At 44.4% G+C, this 21,003-nt stretch overlaps 1 protein-coding gene across 1 annotated transcript in view; it reads right to left on the reverse strand.

Annotated features, from left to right (window-relative positions):
* Positions 1 to 21,003, reverse strand: part of LOC122805771 (synaptonemal complex protein 1-like) — a 5,909,626-nt gene that overhangs the window by 3,785,974 nt on the left and 2,102,649 nt on the right. The window contains exon 9 of the mRNA XM_044076039.1: positions 13,541 to 13,645. Coding sequence (XP_043931974.1) covers positions 13,541 to 13,645 — 105 coding nt within the window. The remainder of the gene's footprint in view (positions 1 to 13,540; positions 13,646 to 21,003) is intronic.

Here is a 21,003-nt window from a genome sequence, read left to right on the forward strand (position 1 = left end):
TAATTGAAATCTCCCATAACCAGTGTGTTAGGTAAAATTTGGATTGTCTCCAGTTTGGTCGAGTAGGCTTCATGGCATCTAGATCCATGGAGGGGGATCTATAACTTGCTATGACTTGAATGGGGGTCTTACCCACTGTAACCTGGACCTAGAGTAACTCCATGGAGTTGTCCAGTCTAATTAGAAAGGAGGTGAATTTACCTTTAATATAGAGTGTAACACCACCTCTTTTGGTTTTCAGAACAAACAAACCACTACAAACAGTTTCAGAAGCAGCAAGCCTGTATCTGGACTATGCTACAGCTACTAGCTACCCTAGTTTCAGCAGGAAACACTAGAAAATGTTTAAAACAGCAGAAAAAAAGCAATGAGAAACTAAAAAAAAATGTTTAAAACAGCAGAAAATCAGCAAAGAGGCTGTAAAGAATGCTTTAAACAGTTAACAGGTCAGTTACTTAAACAGTGTTTAGCGGGAAAACCAGAACACGTTGAACAGATAGCTTAAAAACAGTGAAACATACCAGCAAGTACTTAAACAGTGAAACTGGCAAAAAAGCTTTGTAAACAGTGTAAACAGGACCAAATCAGTACAATTCTCTCACAAAAGTGCAGATAAGCCCCTTCCAATCCAAGATGGCCTGGAAAATGTGCTCAGAACAAACAAACTACAACAAACAGTGTTAGAAGCAGCAAGCCTGTATCTGGACTATGCTACAGCTACTATCTACCCTAGTTTCAGCAGGAAACAATATAGAATGTTTAAAACAGTAGAAAAATAGCAGTGAGACACTGAAAACATTTAAAACAGCAGAATATCAACAAAGAGGCTCTAAAGAATGCTTTAAACAGTTAACAGATCAGTTATTTAAACTCAGAAGGAAAACTTATATTCAAGCCCATAACAGAACCTAAGCTGCACTACGCAAGACAATCTCATAAACTCTTACCTTATTGATTGTTTACTTTTTTTCAATAAGTTGTGGTCGGTTCTACCCGCTCCCTTCACCCTCAGTACACTTGGGCTCTTCTGCTCCCTTACCCTACCACCACTTCTCACCCACCCCCACTACCGGTAAATTTATACTTAACCCTTAAACAGACCCCCTAACCAGTCAACCAATCCAAATTTGTCCAATCAACCAACCAAACTCCACACACACAGCAATCATGTTACTTCAAAACATATCCCTACTTTTCCTTCTCATTCTAGCTTGCCAAACAACCTCTTATCACAATCTACACATCGCTAAGAGCTTCTCTCCCACTATCTCTAATCCAACAAAACTACACATATCACCCCACCTCTACAGCAGTTCCCACAAAGAACTCTTTACACCCAGATACACAGACTTCCAGACAAAGCATCACATCCTCGATACATTCACCAAACTAACTCAAAAGATAAGACACTTATTGCTGTCTAAAGCCAATTACCTGAAACTATGTAGGGACAGCATCCTAATCCAGGACCTCAAATACAAACTGTTCTCACATCACACGGTACAAGCTCACACACCATCAGAAACCTTTCACACAACAACTCAGACCTCCTGTTCTTAAACATTAACCTAAGAAGTATCCTAAATAAAGTGAATAAATTACACTCAACCCTCACACTATACAAATCTGACATTGTAGTAACTGAAACATGGCTCAAACCCCACATAAAGGATACAGAATTCCTAACATCAGGTTACAGCTTACACAGACTTGATAAGACTCACAAACATGGTGGTGGAATTGCCATAATTTATAAAGACACTCAAACTGGAATGCCTGGTATATGAACTCCCAGACCTTTCAAAAAACTAGTAGAAACGGCCAAACCTTCACCAAACCAGTAAACTGTAGACAGAACTGACCGGACTCAATGTGAGAAAAATACAATAAATTTAATCAGATAAAACACCATACATAAGTGCTTTCCTCTCTCATGGACACTTCAGATAAAATACACTCTCATTCACCATTTTTTCTATAAGATGGGTGAAATTAATTAACCAATAATACAATACTATTAATTAAGTACTTCACTGTTTTAAAGGTCCGCAGCACACCAATGGCAAATCATCCAAACATAATACAAAAACAGTTTCCCAAAAATAATTTGTGTACCCAAGTAAAAACATTAAAAATCATGTCAAATTTGTTTAAAATTCATGTTAACAAATCTGCTTTTTCACACAATATAGGTTTGACAGATACTTGGTCAATCAAACCAGGTGGGATGATGCATTTAATTGCAACTGCCAGACAAGTTCTCTCTTTAATAAGTGTCTTTGCCAGTCACCTCCCGTAGGGTGAATCTGAACCCTATCCAGTATACCAAAATGAGAAGTTATGTACCTACCATAACGTTCCATGTTAGTTGTCTTCTCTCGCCTTCTTTCTTGCTTGATGGGTTCGGAGCCGATCCTCGACTCCAACTCGGCACTTGCTAAGCTCGAGAGTCACTTTTACCAGCTCGAGGCAGCCCCATATCCCATGATGCAAGGCGGTAAGTACCCAGATCTCGTTTGATGACAAAAGGGCAATAGCACCTAGCATAATAACTTCCCAAAGGAAGAAAGAAGGAGAGAAAAAAACCTGCAGGATGGTAGAAGGACCAGCTCTGTATGGTCTTCAGAAGTATAACTCTTTATAGAGAAAGGTCTGTCCAGGCCTGGGGGAAGGAGGGAGGGTCGCAAGAAAGAAGGCGAGAGAAGACAACTAACATGGAACGTTATGGTAGGTACATAACTTCTCAACGTTAAGTTGTCAATCTCGCCTTCATTCTTGCTTGATGGGACTGCGTCCCTAGCACCTCTATCCTGGGTGGCTCAATGGAACAGACTCTTGAGAACTGTAGAGCCAAAGCTGGCTCTGTCCCTGGAGGCCAAATCCAATTTGTAATGGGAAACAAATGTATGAGGAGTGGCCCAAGTGGCTGCTGCACAAATAGTGTCTAAAGGAAGTCTAGCTTGAAAAGCTGTAGAAGTAGCTAAGCTTCTGGTTGAATGTGCTTTAGGCTTCGAGCACAGCTGTTTTCCCCTGAGCCGATAAATTTCAGAGATGACAGAAGAAAGCCATCTAGACAAGGTCACTTTTGAGACAGGAAGACCTTTCTTGTTATCAGCATAGGAAACAAAGAGTTGATCGGATTTCCTGAATTGTTTTGTTCTGTCCAAATAATATCTGAGTTGGCGGTGGACATCAAGATAATGTAATTTTTGTTCCGATCTGTTTGAATAGTTTGGAAAAAATACAGGGAGATCAATGGCTTGATTCAAATTAGTCTTTGAGGCGACCTTAGGCAAAAAGGTCGGATTAGTTCTCAATGATACTCTGTCTTTGTGGAAGACCAAATAGGGGGGGGCGAACAGATAGAGCATGAAGTTCAGACACCCTTCTAGCTGATGTAATAGCAACCAGGAATAAAGTTTTCCATGAAAGAAATTTCAGGGAACAAGAAACAGCTGGCTCGAAGGGGGGAAGAATTAAGGATGTCAGCACCAAATTTAAGTCCCATTGAGGAGGAGGACTCCTGACTGGAGGCTTCAGGAGGAAAATTCCTTTCAAGAAGGCTCTACAAAGCCTGTGGGACATAATGTTGTGATCTGCGAACCCGACATGAAAGTTCGAGATAGCAGCCAACTGAACTTTGACTGTGGAAGAAGAGGAGCCCGCGTGAAAAATCTCCGCTAAGAAATCCAAAACTGCTTGAACTGGAGCAGTGAAGGGATCAATATTCTTGGCTTTAGCCCAATAAGAAAAACGTTTCCATTTGCTAGTATAAATCCTCCTGGTAGAGGATTTTAAGGAAGCTACTATGATGTCTCTAACAGGGTTAGAGATCATAGGAAGCCTGGCTAAGGAAGGAAGTGGAGCAACCATGCTGTGAGGTTGAGAGAAGGGATAGACCGGTGCAGCTGACCGGATTGGTGAATCAGAAGATCTGGCACTGGGTCCAGATGCCACGGCTGCACCAAAAGGTGACGATGAAGGAACGGAAACCAAATTTGTCGAGGCCAATAGTAAGCAATGAGAATCAAGTTGGCTCTCAAAGCGATTGCTTTCTGGATAACTTGAGGGATCAGAGGAAATGGAGGAAAGGCATAAAGAAGTCCCTGGGGCCAATCCTGGGTCAGTGCGTCTCTGGGGGGATGGCCTGGCAGTGGGAAGAGAGAGAAGAAGTCTGGGCATTTGCTGTTTTGGGGAGTAGCAAAAAGATCGCAACATGGGCGACCCCATTCCAGAAAAATCTCTTCCACTATAGATTGTTTGAGAGACCACTCGTGAGGCATGAGAATAGCTCTGCTCAATCTGTCCGCTAAAATGTTGGTTTTCCCAGGGATATGCGTTGCTACCAGAAACCGATGAGAGGAGATCGCCCATTGCCAAAGTCTGAGCGCTTCTCGACACAAGGGGTATGACTTGGTTCCGCCCTGTTTGTTGATATACCAAACTACAGACATGTTGTCTGTGTGGACTGCAATTGTCCCTAAGGGAAGAAAGTCGTTGAGGGCTTGCAACGTTAAAAGCACTGCTCTCATCTCTAGGACATTTATGTGCAGGTGGTATTCGAAAGGTTGCCACGTCCCATGAACCATCCTGCCCTGATAATGCCCCCCCCCACCCGATCAGGGAGGCATCCGTAGTGACAGTGGCTACCGGGGATGGGGGTACAAAGTGTCTGCCTTGGTGAATCTGGGGAGAAGTGATCCACCAAGCAAGATGATTCTTGCAAATCTGTGTCACCAAAATTTGGTGACGCATTGGAAGTTGTTGGTAAGACCACTGAGTGAACAACATCCATTGAAGAAGGCGCATATAGAAGCAAGCCAGGGGAAGAAGGGTAATGGCCGCAGCCATGAGGCCTAACACCTTTAGAACCATTCTGGCCTGTACCTTCTTGCTGGCTAGAATGATCCTGACGTGACTTTGAATGTCTGAGATTCTTTGATCTGTAAGGGTAGCTGACATCCGAACAGTGTTTAAGTTTGCGCCTATGAAAGTAATAGACTGGCAGGGCAATAAGGATGATTTTTCGGAGTTGATCGAGATGCCCAATTGAGAACAAAGATTTATTGTGTAATCCCTGGCTTGAAGAAGCTGATGCCTGGTGGTGGCTGAAAGGAGCCAGTCGTCAAGATACGGAAACACCTGGAATCCTTGACGTCTCAGGTGAGCCGTGACCACTGTCATACATTTGGTGAACACTCTGGGGGCTGTAGTGAGACCAAAGGGCAGGGCTCTGAACTGGAAATGACTGGACCCCAGCCGAAAGTGGAGAAATCTCCTGGAGCGTCTGTGAATTTTTATGTGATAGTACGCATCCTGAAGATCTATTGAGCACATCCAGTTGTCCTTCTGTAAGAAGGGCAGAATCGACTGAAGAGTGACCATTCGGAATCTTGTCTTCCTCACAGACTTGTTGAGTCTGCTGAGATCCAATATTGGTCTCCAGTCTCCCGTCTTTTTGGGGACCAAAAAGAACCTTGAGTAGATTCCGGGCTCTGAATGGTCTGTTGTAATTGGCTGAATGGCTCTTTTTTGCAGTAGTTTTAAGACTTCTAACTCTGCAATTTCCCTTAGACCGGGTGGTACATCTGGAAGGGAATTTGAGTGATAGAATGGACTTTCCTCGAAAGGAATCTTGTAACCCTCGGATATGATCGACTGTACCCATCTGTCTTGAGTGAGGGAACGCCAGGCTTCTGGGTACAGCGATAGTCTTCCCCCGACTGCCTCCAAGGATGGACAGTCGGGCAACACCTCAGGGATGCTGAAAGGGCTTGTCAGAGAGAGACTCTCTGCTTCCCTGGTTTTGTGGACCCCCTCTGCCTCTAGAGCGGCGTCTGTTATTGTTACCCCCTCTGCCTCTAGGGGTAAACTGACCACGTGAATCCGGCGTGACTCCTTGCGATTGCGGAACCACATTTTGCCACCCTTCTGTCCTTTGGGGTAAGGTCTAGAAGGGGTGGAAAAACGGACCCCTACGGCACAAAGAGTCTTGCCGTCCTGCTCACACCTGGTCAACGTTTCCTTCACTTGAGGGCCAAACAAAGCTGACCCGTCAAAGGGAGAGTTTGTGAAGGACGCCTTAAAGGGATCTGCAAAATTACAGAGCCGTATCCAGGCTTGGCGTCTAAGAGCCACACCTGTACCTGTGGCCCTACTCGCTCCATCTGCAGCATATGACTCCATCTGCAGCATATGATATCAGTCACATGGAGGAGTTAGCAATAGAATTAAGGGTTCCTAGCTGCGAAGCAATTTTTTCTTCAGCCCCTGCAGCTGTAGGATCCTGTACTACTTCACCTAGCTCCTTAAGGATATCCCTCTGGAGTCTGGTGAAGTGACATAGGTAGTTCAGCGAACGCATAGCAAAGGTCGCTGAAGAGAACATCCGCTTACCATACCTATCCATGGTCCTAGAGTCCTTATTAGGAGGATGGACAGGTACGGAAGGATCTGCAAGTTCCTTCTTAGTGGCATCCGCCACCACCATGGCATCAGCAGGGACACCTTTCATGAGGAATTGCTTGTCGGACGGGGCAGTAATAAATTTAGAAGGCCTCCTAGGGACTGGCTCTACAGAGTCAGGAGCAGCCCACGCCTTTCGAGCAATAACCTGCATAAGGGGTCGAAAGGCGGAGACACCCAGGAGGTGGAGGGCCGAGATCCAAACGCCTCCAGGTATACTGACTCATCCTCAGAGGGATTATTGGTGGGACAGTTTCCCCTCTGTCTAAGGAGTTCTAGGATGTCTGAAAAGGAGACATCCTCAGAGGGGGATCTTGGGGATCCCTCTGACTCATCTAAGTCAGTATCTGAAGTGATAGACTCGGGGGAGTCTACGTGTTTCCTCTTACAGGTCCTCTTTCGCGGAGGATCTCCTGACTGATCAGGAGAATCCTCGGAAAAGGGGGTTCTTCCCAGTGGGGAAACCTGAGGCGGAGGATCTCTGGGTCCGGGAGCAAGAGAAGTGGCAGAGATATCGACAGGCACCATAGAGGGAGGAGCTAAGGGAACAGACTGCTGACTGAGACCAGTGGCCAGCACACTCTTCATCACCTCGAAGGCTCCCCTCCCATGGGGGTCCGAGAGAACCCGTTCCGAAGAACGAGGAACTCCAGGACCCACCGAAAGGAAAGGCTCCGAGGCAGATGTCGGAGCCGAGCTCACCAAGGCCGAGGCTCCAAGGCGAAGAGTGGGGTCGGACAAGGGTCCGATGCCACTCAACCCCCTCGGAGGAGACCAGGGAAGCCCGACCACCGAATCCCTCTAAGGAAGGTCTCAAAGAGGAGATAAGAGTAGAGGCTGAAGGAGCAGAAGGGGGTATCTGTCCCTCAGCCATAGCAGAAACCATTCCCGAAGACTACAACTCCAAACTCTGGGGTAGAGTCGAAGGAGGAACTGCAATGGGGTGTGGACTAATAGTTGTCTGTTGAGACGGACTATGTAGCATCTGGGCCAGTGCCTGTGATTTTAATAATCTACTGACCACCCTCTCTAAATCATGGTCAGAAAGCCTGGATGACCTGGATGATCGGCTCCGATGGCTCCGTTCCGAGAGGAGAGGAGAGGAGAGGCCGGAGCCGACAGTATCGGTTCCAATGAAGGGGACCTGGACCTCTTCCTCGAAGGAACCATCGGAGCTGACGAAACCGTTGATACTGTCGGAGCCGACAACTTTTCGGCGCCGACGGAAGGTCTCGATGTATCGGCTCCAGCCGGAGCCGATACAGACACAAAAGTAACGGTGTCGGAGCCGGTCGGCGCAGACACCGAAGCCTGGGCCACATGGTGGTCGGAGCCAGTCAGAGCCGACACCGATGTGACCGCAGTATCGGCACCGATAGCCATCGGTGCCGAGGATTTGTGTAAACTAGGAACGGCTCCAGCCGGAGCCGATCTCGACTCTGAAAGAGTCGGAACCGAGGCCGCAGGCTTAGGAACAGAAGCCTGGGCCTTGGAAGACTTAGAAGTCTTAGTCGGGGCCGACGTAGCCGGAGAGCCCTCCGGTTTAAGAAGGCCCCTCAAAATCAATTTATTTTTTCTCTCCTGCAGGACTCTCTGGCTAAAAGAATGACATATAGCACAGGAGTCCTGCAGGTGGAGAGGTCCCAGGCAGTATAGGCAAGAAGTGTGACCGTCTGTCAGAGACATCTTCTGACAGCACGAGTCACACTTCTTAAAGCCTGAGACCCTTTCTTTAGACATGGTGTAAAAAACACACACACCCAACACCTGTCCAAGAAATTATTATTAATAATATCCCAAAGGGAAAGACTAATCTCACATAAACACACACACACACCCTAACAAGGGGGGGATGGGATGGGAGAATGTCTGACTAAAAGTTTTAAGGAGATAGGGAAATTCTAGTCAGAAAGGTACTAAAATTAGTCTAAAACTATTAAATTTAAAGTTTAAGAAGAAAAGGGGGCAAAAACAGTAGTGTATAAATCACTTACCAGGAGCTGGTAAAAGGAGGACCTCATCAGCGAAGCGGCAAACGAGATCTGGGTACTTACCGCCTTGCATCATGGGATATGGGGCTGCCTCGAGCTGGTAAAAGTGACTCTCGAGCTTAGCAAGTGCCGAGTCGGAGCCGAGGATCGGCTCCGAACCCATCAAGCAAGAATGAAGGCGAGATTGACAACTTAACATCTAAAATTAACAAAATTGTTGCACATCACTGAATGTCTATACAATGCATTAACTTCTCTTTTCTTCCTGGTCTCATAGAGGTGCTCATAAATCCTTGATGTCAGAGCTCTCTCTGTCTGCTCAATATAGTATCCTGAGCAGCTATCACATTTTGCTAAGTATACCAGTTTATTGGTACTACAATTACCTTTCACAAAGGACACCTCAGTGCGTAAAACATTCTCCAAAATAATTGTTTTTTCTTTAATAATGTAACTGCAATATGCACAGTTACCACAAGGTGTGATACCATTACCAAATTTTTTATCCATTTGTTTACTATTTTCTAGGATTTGTTTAAAATTCCTACTGGTTTTACTAACAAACAAGGTCTCAGGCCCAACCAACTGGGAGACTTCATTGTTAACCTTGAAAATACTCCAGTTCTTCTTTATAACCTCCTTAATGTCTTGGGAATAAACATTATGTTCCAACACCGGGGCTTTTTCATATTTATTGTCCCCCACCTTGCTGTTTTGGTTTGTAAACTCCATCCCCAATAGTGGGGAATATTTGGTACCCCAACCTTTCCTTACTTCCACGAATATACTATCCACCATCTTCAAAGGATGTTTCCTATCTATAAACATTTTCTTCAAAAGATCAAACTCGTGGTCTAGTTCTATTATGTCTGAGGACATTTTTGCCACCCATATAGCCTGCCCCTTCACTAAACCTTTCTTTTGATGGTATGGATGGTTGCTACTATAGTGCAAATATATATATATATATATATATATATATATAAACTTTTTTTTAACTACTAAGTTAAGAAGGGAAAGACAAGGTTAGGAAGCCGTCTAACTAAAACAGGCAGTGGAAGCCCTCTAACCTAAATGGGCTAATGCTATTTCCTTTAAACAGTGAAGAAAAAACACTACTAAATTATAAGACAAGAACAAAAATAAGATGCCCTCTAACTAAAACGGGCAGCAACAGCCCTCTAACTTAAATGGGCTGACACTTTTCTTCAACAGCAATAAGAAACTTAATCGGGATAGGGAAAAAAGAAGGCCTTAACAGAAAAGGATGGCCTAAAGCAACAACACAGCAGTGAATTTGTTAAGTAAAGGGAAAAATACTTCAAGAAGAGAAACAATAGCTCTAATTTAAAGTAAAACAGGAAAATTATGATAATAAATGTAAAAAGGTCAGTCACTTAGCCAGAGCCAAGATGGAAGCCTCCAATCTGTTTAGTGGCAAATAAGATCTGGGGAGCTTCACTAGAGCCTGATGGGATAGGGATACAGCCACGAGCCAGTGGAAGTCCTCGAGCTTTAGTATGCGGCCGAGTCGGAACCAAAAATCGGTTCCGAACCCAATCAGTAAGGATGAAGGCGAGCTAGGACAACATAACATTACAAGTTTTAAAAGGTATTATAACAATTTAAAGGTAAACTTAGCCAGAGACAGTTGTGAAACACCTGCTCTGTTTAGCGGCAAATGAGATTTGGGGAATTCCCTAGGGCATCATGGGATAGGGAGTAAGCCACGAGCTAGTTGGAGACCACGAGCTTTTGTAAACAGTCGAGTTGGAACCAAGGATCAGTTCTGAATCCACCAGTACAGAATGAAGGCAAGACAGGACAACATCACATCATATGCTATACTTTTGCCAAAAACCCTGTGTATCATAGCATCACACATGATGATCAGTATTGCTGGGTCAACAATGTAACTTTCCCTATTTCTGTATATCAATTTTCATTTGTCTTGTTAATTAACGCTACTTCAGATAATGTATTTATACATATGGTAGTGGAGATTTTCTCTCCGGGCATCCACTGAAAATGGGCTCCTCTACCCAGTCGGATCTTCCTGGTAAACAAATTTAAAATAAAATACATAAAAATAAATAAATAAATACATACATACATACATACATACATAAATAAATAAAATATATCTAAAGCTACAAGCAACTATCTTACTACCTAACTCTAAACTATGTAATTATTTTTGGGGGATATTTATAAGCCTACAGACAAAAAAAAAAAGAAAGAAAAATAGAATCTGGAGAGTCAAGCCTCTCAGTAGGAGGAGATACTAATGAAACACTAAAAGAACACTTTCCGAATGAAGAGCCCTCACAGAACATATCTGATCCTTTAGATGACAAATGAGATTAGGGTGCTAAGGGGACTAGAAGGAACTATGGGTAGGGGAAGAGCCAGAGTCCCAGATCCATGAAGCTTCAGAGATGGTGCCAAGGTCAGAGCCGATTGGATCCAACAATCCATGTGTCGAATCATATGAAAATAAATATCAGATTACATGATTTCTTAAACGGGAAGTACTGCCTTTAGTCATAAAAATAAAATACAGCAATATTTTCTTAAAACAACAATAATTTCTGAGTGAAGGTGTTCTCCATTGGGGACACAGCTGCCAAAAATGAAGCTCTTAGCAGAATGTTGTTCCTGTGAAGCCCAAGAGATGATTCCTCTCAAGAAGGCAAGAAAGTATTGAAGGAAGCTTCACTCTGACTGCTGATTTCCCTCCTTGGGATTAACCAATCAGCAGACACAGTGAAGAAATGGGGGAAGCCAGAGATTTATGAAGGTGGCCAGTTGTTTCCTTGTCAGTAAGACAACCCATGTAGCCTAAGGGTTACTGTGATAGAATGAACATCCACTGTATTGCTGACTTCTGCAATAACTGATACAAAAAATACAGTCTGCATTAGCTGAAGTGATGGACTGTGTGAAATGGAATGAGCTTTCAGTTTCTGTAGAACTTTACTGTGCAGTGTTAAGCTACTGTTTGTAGTGCCCACTTGTCAGTGGTTATTTCCTTCCAAGGTGAAAACTGCCACCCAGGGTAACACAGAAGGAGGATGTGAAGAAACAGCATACTGTCAGTTGAAGACTGCACATACTGTCTCTTTATACTTAAGTTTAAAGTAGATAGAAACTGCATGCATGTTTATACTTCTGACCACGAGGTTGCAGAAGATGGCACCAAATACTGAAGCTAGGCATTACGGCACCCTATGCAGTCCCACAATCAGGTCCCCCCTCCACTTCAGCCTTGAATGCAAAAATCAGAGAAAAAGGATATGTCATACCTTCAATGTCCACAGACAACTCAGGTACTATCTTTAAAGGACAAAATGTTTCAGAACTTCTGATCAGTTGTTCATTTCTTATGAAGGTAAGGAGGAGGGACAACCTGGGTCAAAGCAGACTATTCCTAAATAGCTTTTTCAGTGTATATTACCTTTTATTATTCCCACTGCAAAAGAAACTATGCCAAGCAGGGTCAAAGCTCATTCTACCAGGGCCTAGGCTTGATTTATGGCTTATTGGAATGGGTTAGACTCTAGAAGTATTCTAGAAACAGCAATTTGATCCTATGTGCATACTTTTACAAAGCTCTACAAACCAGATTCATTTTTCTGGTTATGGGCAGGCTTTGCTAGGACCATTCTTCAGGGGCTCCTGGATCCTTCTCATTACACCTCCCACTCATTCTAAGATATGGAAATACAGTACTGCAGCAGTGATCAAAATGAAGAAAATAGTACCGTTCTGAAAGTAAACTTACCATATCAGTAGATATTCAAATGATCACCGTTACAGTAGCTGCTCCTTCCATCGCTCTTGTTTTTTATGTACTTTTTATGTCAAAATGTGAACATGCAGTTTTTACTTTTCCTAGCAATATTCTCAAATGGCTTAGTCTTCCTCTCTCAGTTGGCATGAAAGCTATGAAGAGCTTGACATCCAAACCTGCCCTTTTAGTCCAGTCAGCTCAAGCTGACTACCAGTTTGGGTGCGTGGAAGGAGCCCTGAAGCTCTGAAAGCTGTCCAGCTGTTATATCCTATGCAGGAAATAACCTATATAGCTGAGATTACTGCAGCAGTTTTTAATATGAAGAACATCAAATGTGACAGGGACCCCATCCTGGTCAGGGTAAGACAGGAAATAAAAAGAGGAAAGGAGAAATGGTGTCAGTACTGCAACAGTGATCTATTCAAACATCTACTGTTATGGTAAGTTAACATACATAACTGTACTATGTTCATCATTAGATCACTGTTATGGTAGCATTTTGTTATGCGGAACAAATGCCAAAGCTTAGGAAACAAGGGTGTAGGTAGAAAGGCCAGAGTCCAGAAGGCCCTGGAGTATAGCTATAGCAAACATTGTTCAGGCTCTAGGAAACTGAGTACATTTTATAGAGCTTAGTGAAAGGGTGCATTTATGACCCGGTAGCTGCCTCTAAAAGATATATAGCGCCCATTCCTTTCCAAAATGCTTCAGAAGTTGGCGCAGCTTATGAAGTGAGACTTGACATTTTCAGGATGGCTTTCTCCATGATAAGAATAAAAGCGTCAAATAGCCTGAGACAGCTACCTAGAAACTATTTGCTTGTCCTTTTTACTTGCCCTCAAAAGAAATAAAAAATGAGTCCAAGATTCTAAAATTGTCTTGTCCAAATAGTACCTGAGTTCCTTGTGGACATTCAAGGTCTTTTATCACTTCTATGCAAAAGTGAAGCCCTCAGCACATTTAACAGTACACAGAGGTAGCTGCACCAGTTGAGCATGACAAAGATAGCTATAAATCATCTGATAGCAGAGTCGGTGCATACCATATTCTAGATCTTCTTCATTCATTTCCTTGGATCAGGACAAAACAGAAAGCACCTAGAAAGCTGCAAGATGATGGCAACTGACTGCTTGTGGTCAGAGTGTTGCTCCCTTTCACTGTATTGAAACAAGTTACTGTCATAGTGATGCCAGCAATAGGCTAGACTGAAGTACGGAGTCATGGCAGAAACAATTATATCATTACGTTTATATTTTACTCATTTAAATCTTCAGTTAGTGTTGCTACTAACCTCTTTATTCTGTGCAGTATTTTCCATATCCTTTACCTTCTTTTCTAACATTTCCACCATTTTGTCAAGGTTATGTTTTCTGTCACACAAGGCCTGAATATGTTCCTTAAGATAAAAGAAAACAAAATGCTAACATACATACAGAAAGATCTACAACAATACAGAAAGGTCACACATGGCACAAAAAGAAGTTATGTACCTACCATAACGTTCCATGTTAGTTGTCTTTATCTCGCCTTCTTTCTTGCTTTTTGGGATCGGAGCCGACCCTCGGCTCCGACTCGGCCATCTTCTATAGCTCGAGAGCTGTTTACTGGCTCGAGGCTACCCCTTATCCCATGATGCCTAGTGCTAGCTACCCAGATCTCGTTTGAAATAGCTAATGCCAGCCATAGCTATGGAATGAAACCCTTCCAAGCAGAGGGTTAAACCTACCTGTTATAACCTCCAAATCAGTAGAGGAAACAAACCAGAGAACACTCAGCCAGTGAAACTTAAACACCTCTCGGTCCAATAGGATAGGGGGATGGAGGGGTGGATGCAAGTAAGAAGGCGAGATGAAGACAACTAACATGGAACGTTATGGTAGGTACATAACTTCTTTATGTAAGTTGTCTATCTCGCCTTCATTTCTTGTTGGGACAGCGTCCCTAGCACCTACGATCCTGGGTGGCTCATTGGAACAGACTCTTCAGAACAGTGGAACCAAAGTTAGCTCTACTCCTGGAGATCATGTCTAACTTGTAATGAGAAATAAAGGTATGAGGATTTGCCCACGTGGCCGAGGCACAGATAGAGTCCATGGGCAACCTAGACTGGAAGACTACAGAGGTGGCCAAAGCCCTAGTAGAATGACCTTTCGGTTTGGTAGACAATTCTTTGTTTCTTAGTTGATAGATTAAGGTAATAATGTGAGACAACCACCTGGACAGGGTCACTTTGGAGACTGGAAGACCCTGTTTGCCCCTAGCATAGGAAAGGAAAAGTTGATCCGACTTTCTTATATCCTTCGTTCTATGCAGGTAAAAACGCAATTGTCTATGAACATCCAAAAGGTGTAATTTGTATTCTGCCTTGTTGGTGTAGTTAGGGAAAAACACAGGAAGGTCTATGGATTGGTTTAGATTATTTTCTGAGCAGACTTTCAGAAAGAAGGAGGCATTAGTTCTCAGAGCAACCCTGTCCTTATGAAAAACTAAGTACAGAGGACGAACACTTAGTGCTTGAAGTTCCGAGACATGTCTGGCTGAGGTAATAGCTACCAGAGAGTTTTCCAAGATAGAAACTTAAAGGAGCAGGATGCTGCCGGTTCAAAAGGGGGCATAATCAAGGAGGTTAGTACCAAATTAAGGTCCCAAGGAGGAGGGGGATCTCTCACTGGGGGCCTAAGGAGAGTAGTCCTTCTGAGAAAAGCTTTACACAGCTTATGAGACATAATGTTTAGATTAGAAAACCAGACATGAAAGTTAGAGATGGCCGCTAGTTGAACCCTGATTGTGGCAGAAGCGGACCCAGAATGAAAAAGCTCTGTTAGGAACTCCAAGATTTTGTGAACTCGGGCTGAAAAGGGATCTATGTTCCTAGTCTCTGCCCAACAAGAGAAACATTTCCATTTGCTGGCATACGTCTTCCTAGTAGCAGATTTGTGAGAGGAGACAATAATCTCACGCACAGCCGGGGAAATGCTGGGAAGCCTGGCTAGGATTGGAATTGGATCAACCAAGCTGTGAGCTGGAGTGTTTGGAGGGATCGATGCAGCTCTCCTGATTGATGAATCAGCAGGTCTGGAATAGGATCCAGAGTCCAAGGCTGCTCGAGGAGGTAACGGTGCAGGAACGGAAACCAAATCTGTCAAGGCCAGTAAGGAGCAATGAGGATCATTTTGCAACCCAACGATATAGCTTTCTGTATGAGTTTGGGTATAAGAGGGAACGGCGGGAAGGCATAAAGAAGTCCCTGAGGCCAATTGTGGACTACAGCGTCTCTGGGAGGGTGACCGGGAGGCGGTAAAAGGGAGTAGTAGTTGCTGCATTTGCTGTTGAAGGGGGTGGCAAACAGATCACAGCAAGGCTGTCCCCATTTGCGGAAGATCAGATCTGCAACTACCTGATTCAGAAACTACTCGTGAGGCATGAGTATAGCTCTGCTGAGCCTATCCGCTATGACATTGGACTTCCCAGGGATGTGCGTTGCAATCAGAAATCGTTGGGAGGAAATCGCACTGCCAGAGTTTGAGTGCTTCTCGACATAGGGGGTAGGACCTGGTTCCGCCATGCTTGCTGATGTACCACACTACTGACATGTTGTCCGTTTGAATTGCAATGGTCCCGGAAGGGAGGGAGTCCTGAAGTGCTTGCAATGCTAGGAGCACGGCTCTCATCTTCAAGACATTTATGTGCAGATGGTACTCGTGATACTGCCAAGTGCCTTGGACTGTCCTGCCCTGATAATGCCCCGCCACCCACCCTATCAGTGAGGCATCCGTAGTCACTGTGGCAACTGGAGGAAGCTGGATGAATGGTCTGCCCTGAGACACTAGTGAGGAGACCATCCACCAGGAAAGGTGCCTTTTGCATGTTTCTGTAATCATGATCATGTGACACATGGGGAACTGTTGAAAGGACCACTGTGTGAAGAGAAGCCACTGAAGGATTCTCATGTGAAAACAGGCCAGAGGTATCAGAAGAATTGCCGCTGCCATGGAACCCAGAGTTTGAAGGACCAACCTGACTTGTACCCTTTTGCATTGCATGAGGATATGAACTTGCTGCCGAATCGTGGCCACCCTGTCTGGCAGTAGCCTTGCGGACATACTTATTGTATCTAAATCTGCTCCTATATAAGTAATAGATTGACAGGGCAACAAGGCAGATTTTTCAAAATTTATAGTAATGCCTAGCTGGGCACAAATTGTAATTGTATAGTCCCTGGCTTGAAGGAGTTGATGCCTGGTAGTAGCAGTAAGGAGCCAGTCATCTAGATAAGGAAACACCTGGAATCATTGACGCCTCAGGTGAGCCGTGACTACTGCCATGCATTTGGTGAACACCCTGGGGGCTGTGGTGAGAACAAAGGGCAGAGCTCTGAACTGGTAATGACTGGCTCCCAGCCGGAAGCGAAGGAATCTCCTGGAGCGCCTGCCCATTTTGATGTGATAGTACGCATCCTGAAGATCTATTGAGCACATCCAACTGTCCTGCCTCAAAAAGGGTAGAATGGACTGTAGTGTGACCATCCGAAACCTTGTTCTTTGAACAGACTTGTTTAGTCTGCTGAGATCCAATATTGTTCTCCAGTCCCCTGTCTTTTTTGGTACCAAAAATACCTTGAGTAAGTTCCGGATCCGAGTTGGTCTGCTGGGACTTCCTGGATGACTCTTTTTTCTAGCAGTCTTGAAATTTCTATGACTGCTTGGGCCCTCAGATTGGGTGGAACATCTCGTAGGGATTTGCTTGACGGTAAGGGAGGTTGGAAGAAGGGAAATGTATATCCTCCGGATATGATTGAGTGTACCCATTTGTCTCGCGTTAGGTTTTGCCAGGCTTTTGGGTACAGTGAAAGTCTTCCCCCGACTGCCTCCAGAGGCGGGCAGCCAGGCAACCCTTCAGGGATGCTGGAAGGGCTTGTCAGAGAAGGATTCTCTGCTGTCCTGGTTTTGCAGACGCCCTCTGCCCAGAGGGCGACATCTGTTGTTGTTTCCTCCTCTGCCCCTGGAGGAAAAATCACTACATGTGTCAGACGAGGCTCCCTGGGATTTCTGAAACCACATTTTACCACTCTTCTGACCTTTGGGATATGGTCTGGAAGGAGTGGAAAAACGGACTACCATGGCAGAGAGAGTCTTGCCTTCCTGTTCACACCTAGTGAGAGTGTCTTTCACCTGTGGTCCAAAAAGAAATGAACCATCAAAGGGAGTGTTGATGAATGACGCTCTAAAAGGTTCCGCAAAATTACATAGCCATATCCATGCTTGTCTCCTGAGGGCCACCCCTGTACCTGCGGCTCTACTCGCACCATCGGCTACATAGGAAATGAGCCTCATGGAGGAGTTAACTACCGAGTTAAGGGTCACCAGCTGAGAAGCCACTTTAGCTTAAGCCCCTTCAGCTGATGGATCCTGGAGGGCATCTCCAAGCTCTTTCAGGAGATCCCTCTGAAGCCTGGTAAAATGGCATAAGTAATTCAGCGACCTCATGGAAAATGTCGCTGAAGCAAACATACACTTCCCGTTATCTATCCATGGTCCTAGACTCCTTGTTAGGAGGATGGACAGAGGAAGAAGTTTCCGCTAGCTCCATTTTAGTGGCCGCTGCTACCACCATGGCATCTACGGGAACACCCTTAGTAAGGAACTGTTTAACAGGGGGTGCAGTGATAAACTTGCCGGGTCTCCTCGGGGTTGGTTCCACTGTGTCCGGGGCTGACCACTGACATTAGTGGATCGAAGGGTGGAGACACACAGGAGGTGGAAGGTCGGGAACGGAACGCAGCCAGGAATACAGATTCATCCTCGGTAGGGGCTAGGGCAGTCCAGTTCCCCCTCTGCTTAAGCATTTCTAGGATGTCCAAAAAGGAAACATCTTCAGAGGGGGATCTCGGGGACCCTTCCGATTCATCCAAATCCGTATCCAGAGTGACAGACTCAGGGGAGTCAATGTGCTTCCTCTTGCACTTCTTGATCCGAGGGGGCTCCTCTGAATGATCAGGGGAGGCCTCGGAAGAAGAGGAAACACCCAATGGGGTGCTCTGGAGCGCCGGTTCCCCACGCTTGGAGTCTGGAGGGGGGCAGAGGTTGACGCAGGCACTACAGGGGATGGAGCCAGTGGGGTCGAATGTGGAGCTGACTCAGCGGCCAGTACACTCCTCATGACATAGAAGGCATCCCTGCATGATGCAGAGAAGGCTCTGGTTCCGAGGAAACCGGAATCCTCCTCTGCACCGATGGAGACAACTCCGAGGCCGATGTAGGAGCCGAGCTCACCTGCACTGACGCTCCAACAGGGAGAACGGGGTAGGACAAGGGTCCGATGCCACTCGCTCCTTCAGAGCCGACGAGGGAGTCTCGGCGCCCAGATTCCTCGATGGAAGGCACCATCAAGGGGATCGGAGCCGACGACAGAACCGAAGGGGAAATCGTTATCGGTGCCGACAGTTCCATGATTTGAACCCCAACAAACTCCGGCTCCAAGCTCAATGGAGTCGGAGGAGGAACATCGATGGAAGTGGACGGAGCCAACACCTGTTGAGGATGGCTGGATAACATTTTGGCCAGTGCCTGCAACTTCAACAACCTACTGACCACTCTCCATGTCGTGATCCGAGAGCCTAGAGGACCGAGAAGAGTGAGAGGATCTGTGACTGCGGTCACTCTGCAACAGGGGAGACCGAGGAGCTGAATGTATAGACTCTAGAGAAGGGGACCTCGGCCTCTTTTGGGTCTGTGATGACTACGAAGGTACTGGTGCAGCCGACGGGGAGGCAGTCTCCTCAGTTCCAGCCGGAACTGAAGTAGTAGGTAAGGCTTGGGCCAATGATGGCTCCGAGCTGGGAGCCGACGATTTGGTCGGTTTAGGAGATTTCACCGGCTGAGTCTTGGCTGGTGAATCCTGTGGCTTAAGAAGATCCCTCAAAATAAGCTTATTTTTGTGTTCCTGCAGAACTCTTGGGCTGAACGCATGGCATACAGAACAAGAGTCCTGCAGGTGCACTACGCCTAAGCAATAGATGCAAGAAGTGTGCCCATCTGTCAGAGACATTTTCTGACAGCATGAGTCACACTTCTTGAATCCAGACACCTTGGATTCTTTAGACATATCCAGCTAGAGAAATACTGCACCTACACTGAATTCTTTTTGGCCAAAGGGCCGAACAGCAAAAAACTAACAGACACTAACAAAAAACACACAATAAACTACAGTTAAGATAGTTTTTTTTTTTTTTTTTTTTTTTAAACTAGGAAGCCCCTAACTTAAATGGCTACCTAGGAAGTAAAAGGAAGAAAAGCTTAAACTAAAACGCTACCTACAAGAGGGATAGAGGGAGGGGGGAGGGGAAGAACTCTCTAACTTAATCTAAGGGAAAACTACAATTACACTAAACAACACAAACTAGTTAACGACTATGTTGAAACAATAAACTATCAAAAAAAAAACCCTAATCTGACAGAAAAGTAGTATAATAAAACTTATACGAGTCTGAGCCAATAACAATGAACCTCGCAGCTGAAGCAGCAAACGAGATCTGGGTAGCTAGCACTAGGCATCATGGGATAAGGGGTAGCCTCGAGCCAGTAAACAGCTCTCGAGCTATAGAAGATGGCCGAGTCGGCTCCGATCCTAACAAGCAAGAAAGAAGGCGAGATAGACAACTTAACATTAAGTACTTTTCATTACTGCTTTTCCTTAATGGGCAGAAAGATGGCATATGCTGTATACCAATGAAGCAAGCACTGAAACAAAGTCCAAAAGAATCCAAACAACAAGAAGTTGAGTTAAGACACCTTTATAAAACGACAAAGCTTTCAGGTTAGAAAAACCCTTTTTCAATGTATCACAACCAGTACATTAAAAACGCCCTTATATATACAACACATAAGCTAAACAATCATGTGACCTGCAGCCACCATCACATGATCATTGTCAATATGAAAACATTTAACTAACATTCAAGCTAATAACATTCTCTATCTATTAAACATCTATTAAATATAATCATACAAAATATCTCCATTATACTAACATAGTAGCTAAGATCAACTTAATCTAGTTTGCTGTATTCTGTTTAAAACAGGCTTTAAAGATACTGCAGCATTCAAGCCAGGGGGCATGTCCGCTGATAGCCTGACTATCCAATCATATTCCCTGAGGTCCAATAGGTTGGATAAATCACCTCCTCTGGGTGATGCTACAATACAATCTAAAACTTGAAACTTAAAACAATGTTCACTACCTCTTAGCATAGTGCTTGAACAATGCATTATTCTCATTTGAATGTCTAATATTAGACTTATGCTCCGTTATGCGTTCTTTAAGCTTTCTTGTGGTTTTACCCACATAGAAAGATGGGCACATTTGGCATGTTGCCAAATAAACCACATTGCTAGTTGTACAGGTGGCATAACCATGAAATTTATACTCTTTTCCTGATATAGGATGTTTAAATGTGTCCATTTGGGTTATATCACTGCTTTTAAGTATGTCATTGCAACAGTTGCAATTATAGCAGGAATATGTACCCTGCTTCATACTTATTTTTACACTATGTTTCATACTATTAAAATCTTTATAGCCAAGTATGCTTTTCAAAGTTCTCATATTTCTATAGCAAAAATAAGGTTTGTCGCCAACTATTGATTTTATATCATCATGTGCTAGTAGTACTTTCCAATATTTAAACAGTACTTTATTAATATTGTTCGACATTGAATTAAATGAAGTGATGAATCTCAATTTATTTGTAATCGG

This window comes from Protopterus annectens, chromosome 7.part0 (assembly GCF_019279795.1).
Source record: "Protopterus annectens isolate FY-2018-M chromosome 7.part0, PAN1.0, whole genome shotgun sequence".
Lineage (NCBI taxonomy): Eukaryota > Metazoa > Chordata > Ceratodontiformes > Protopteridae > Protopterus > Protopterus annectens.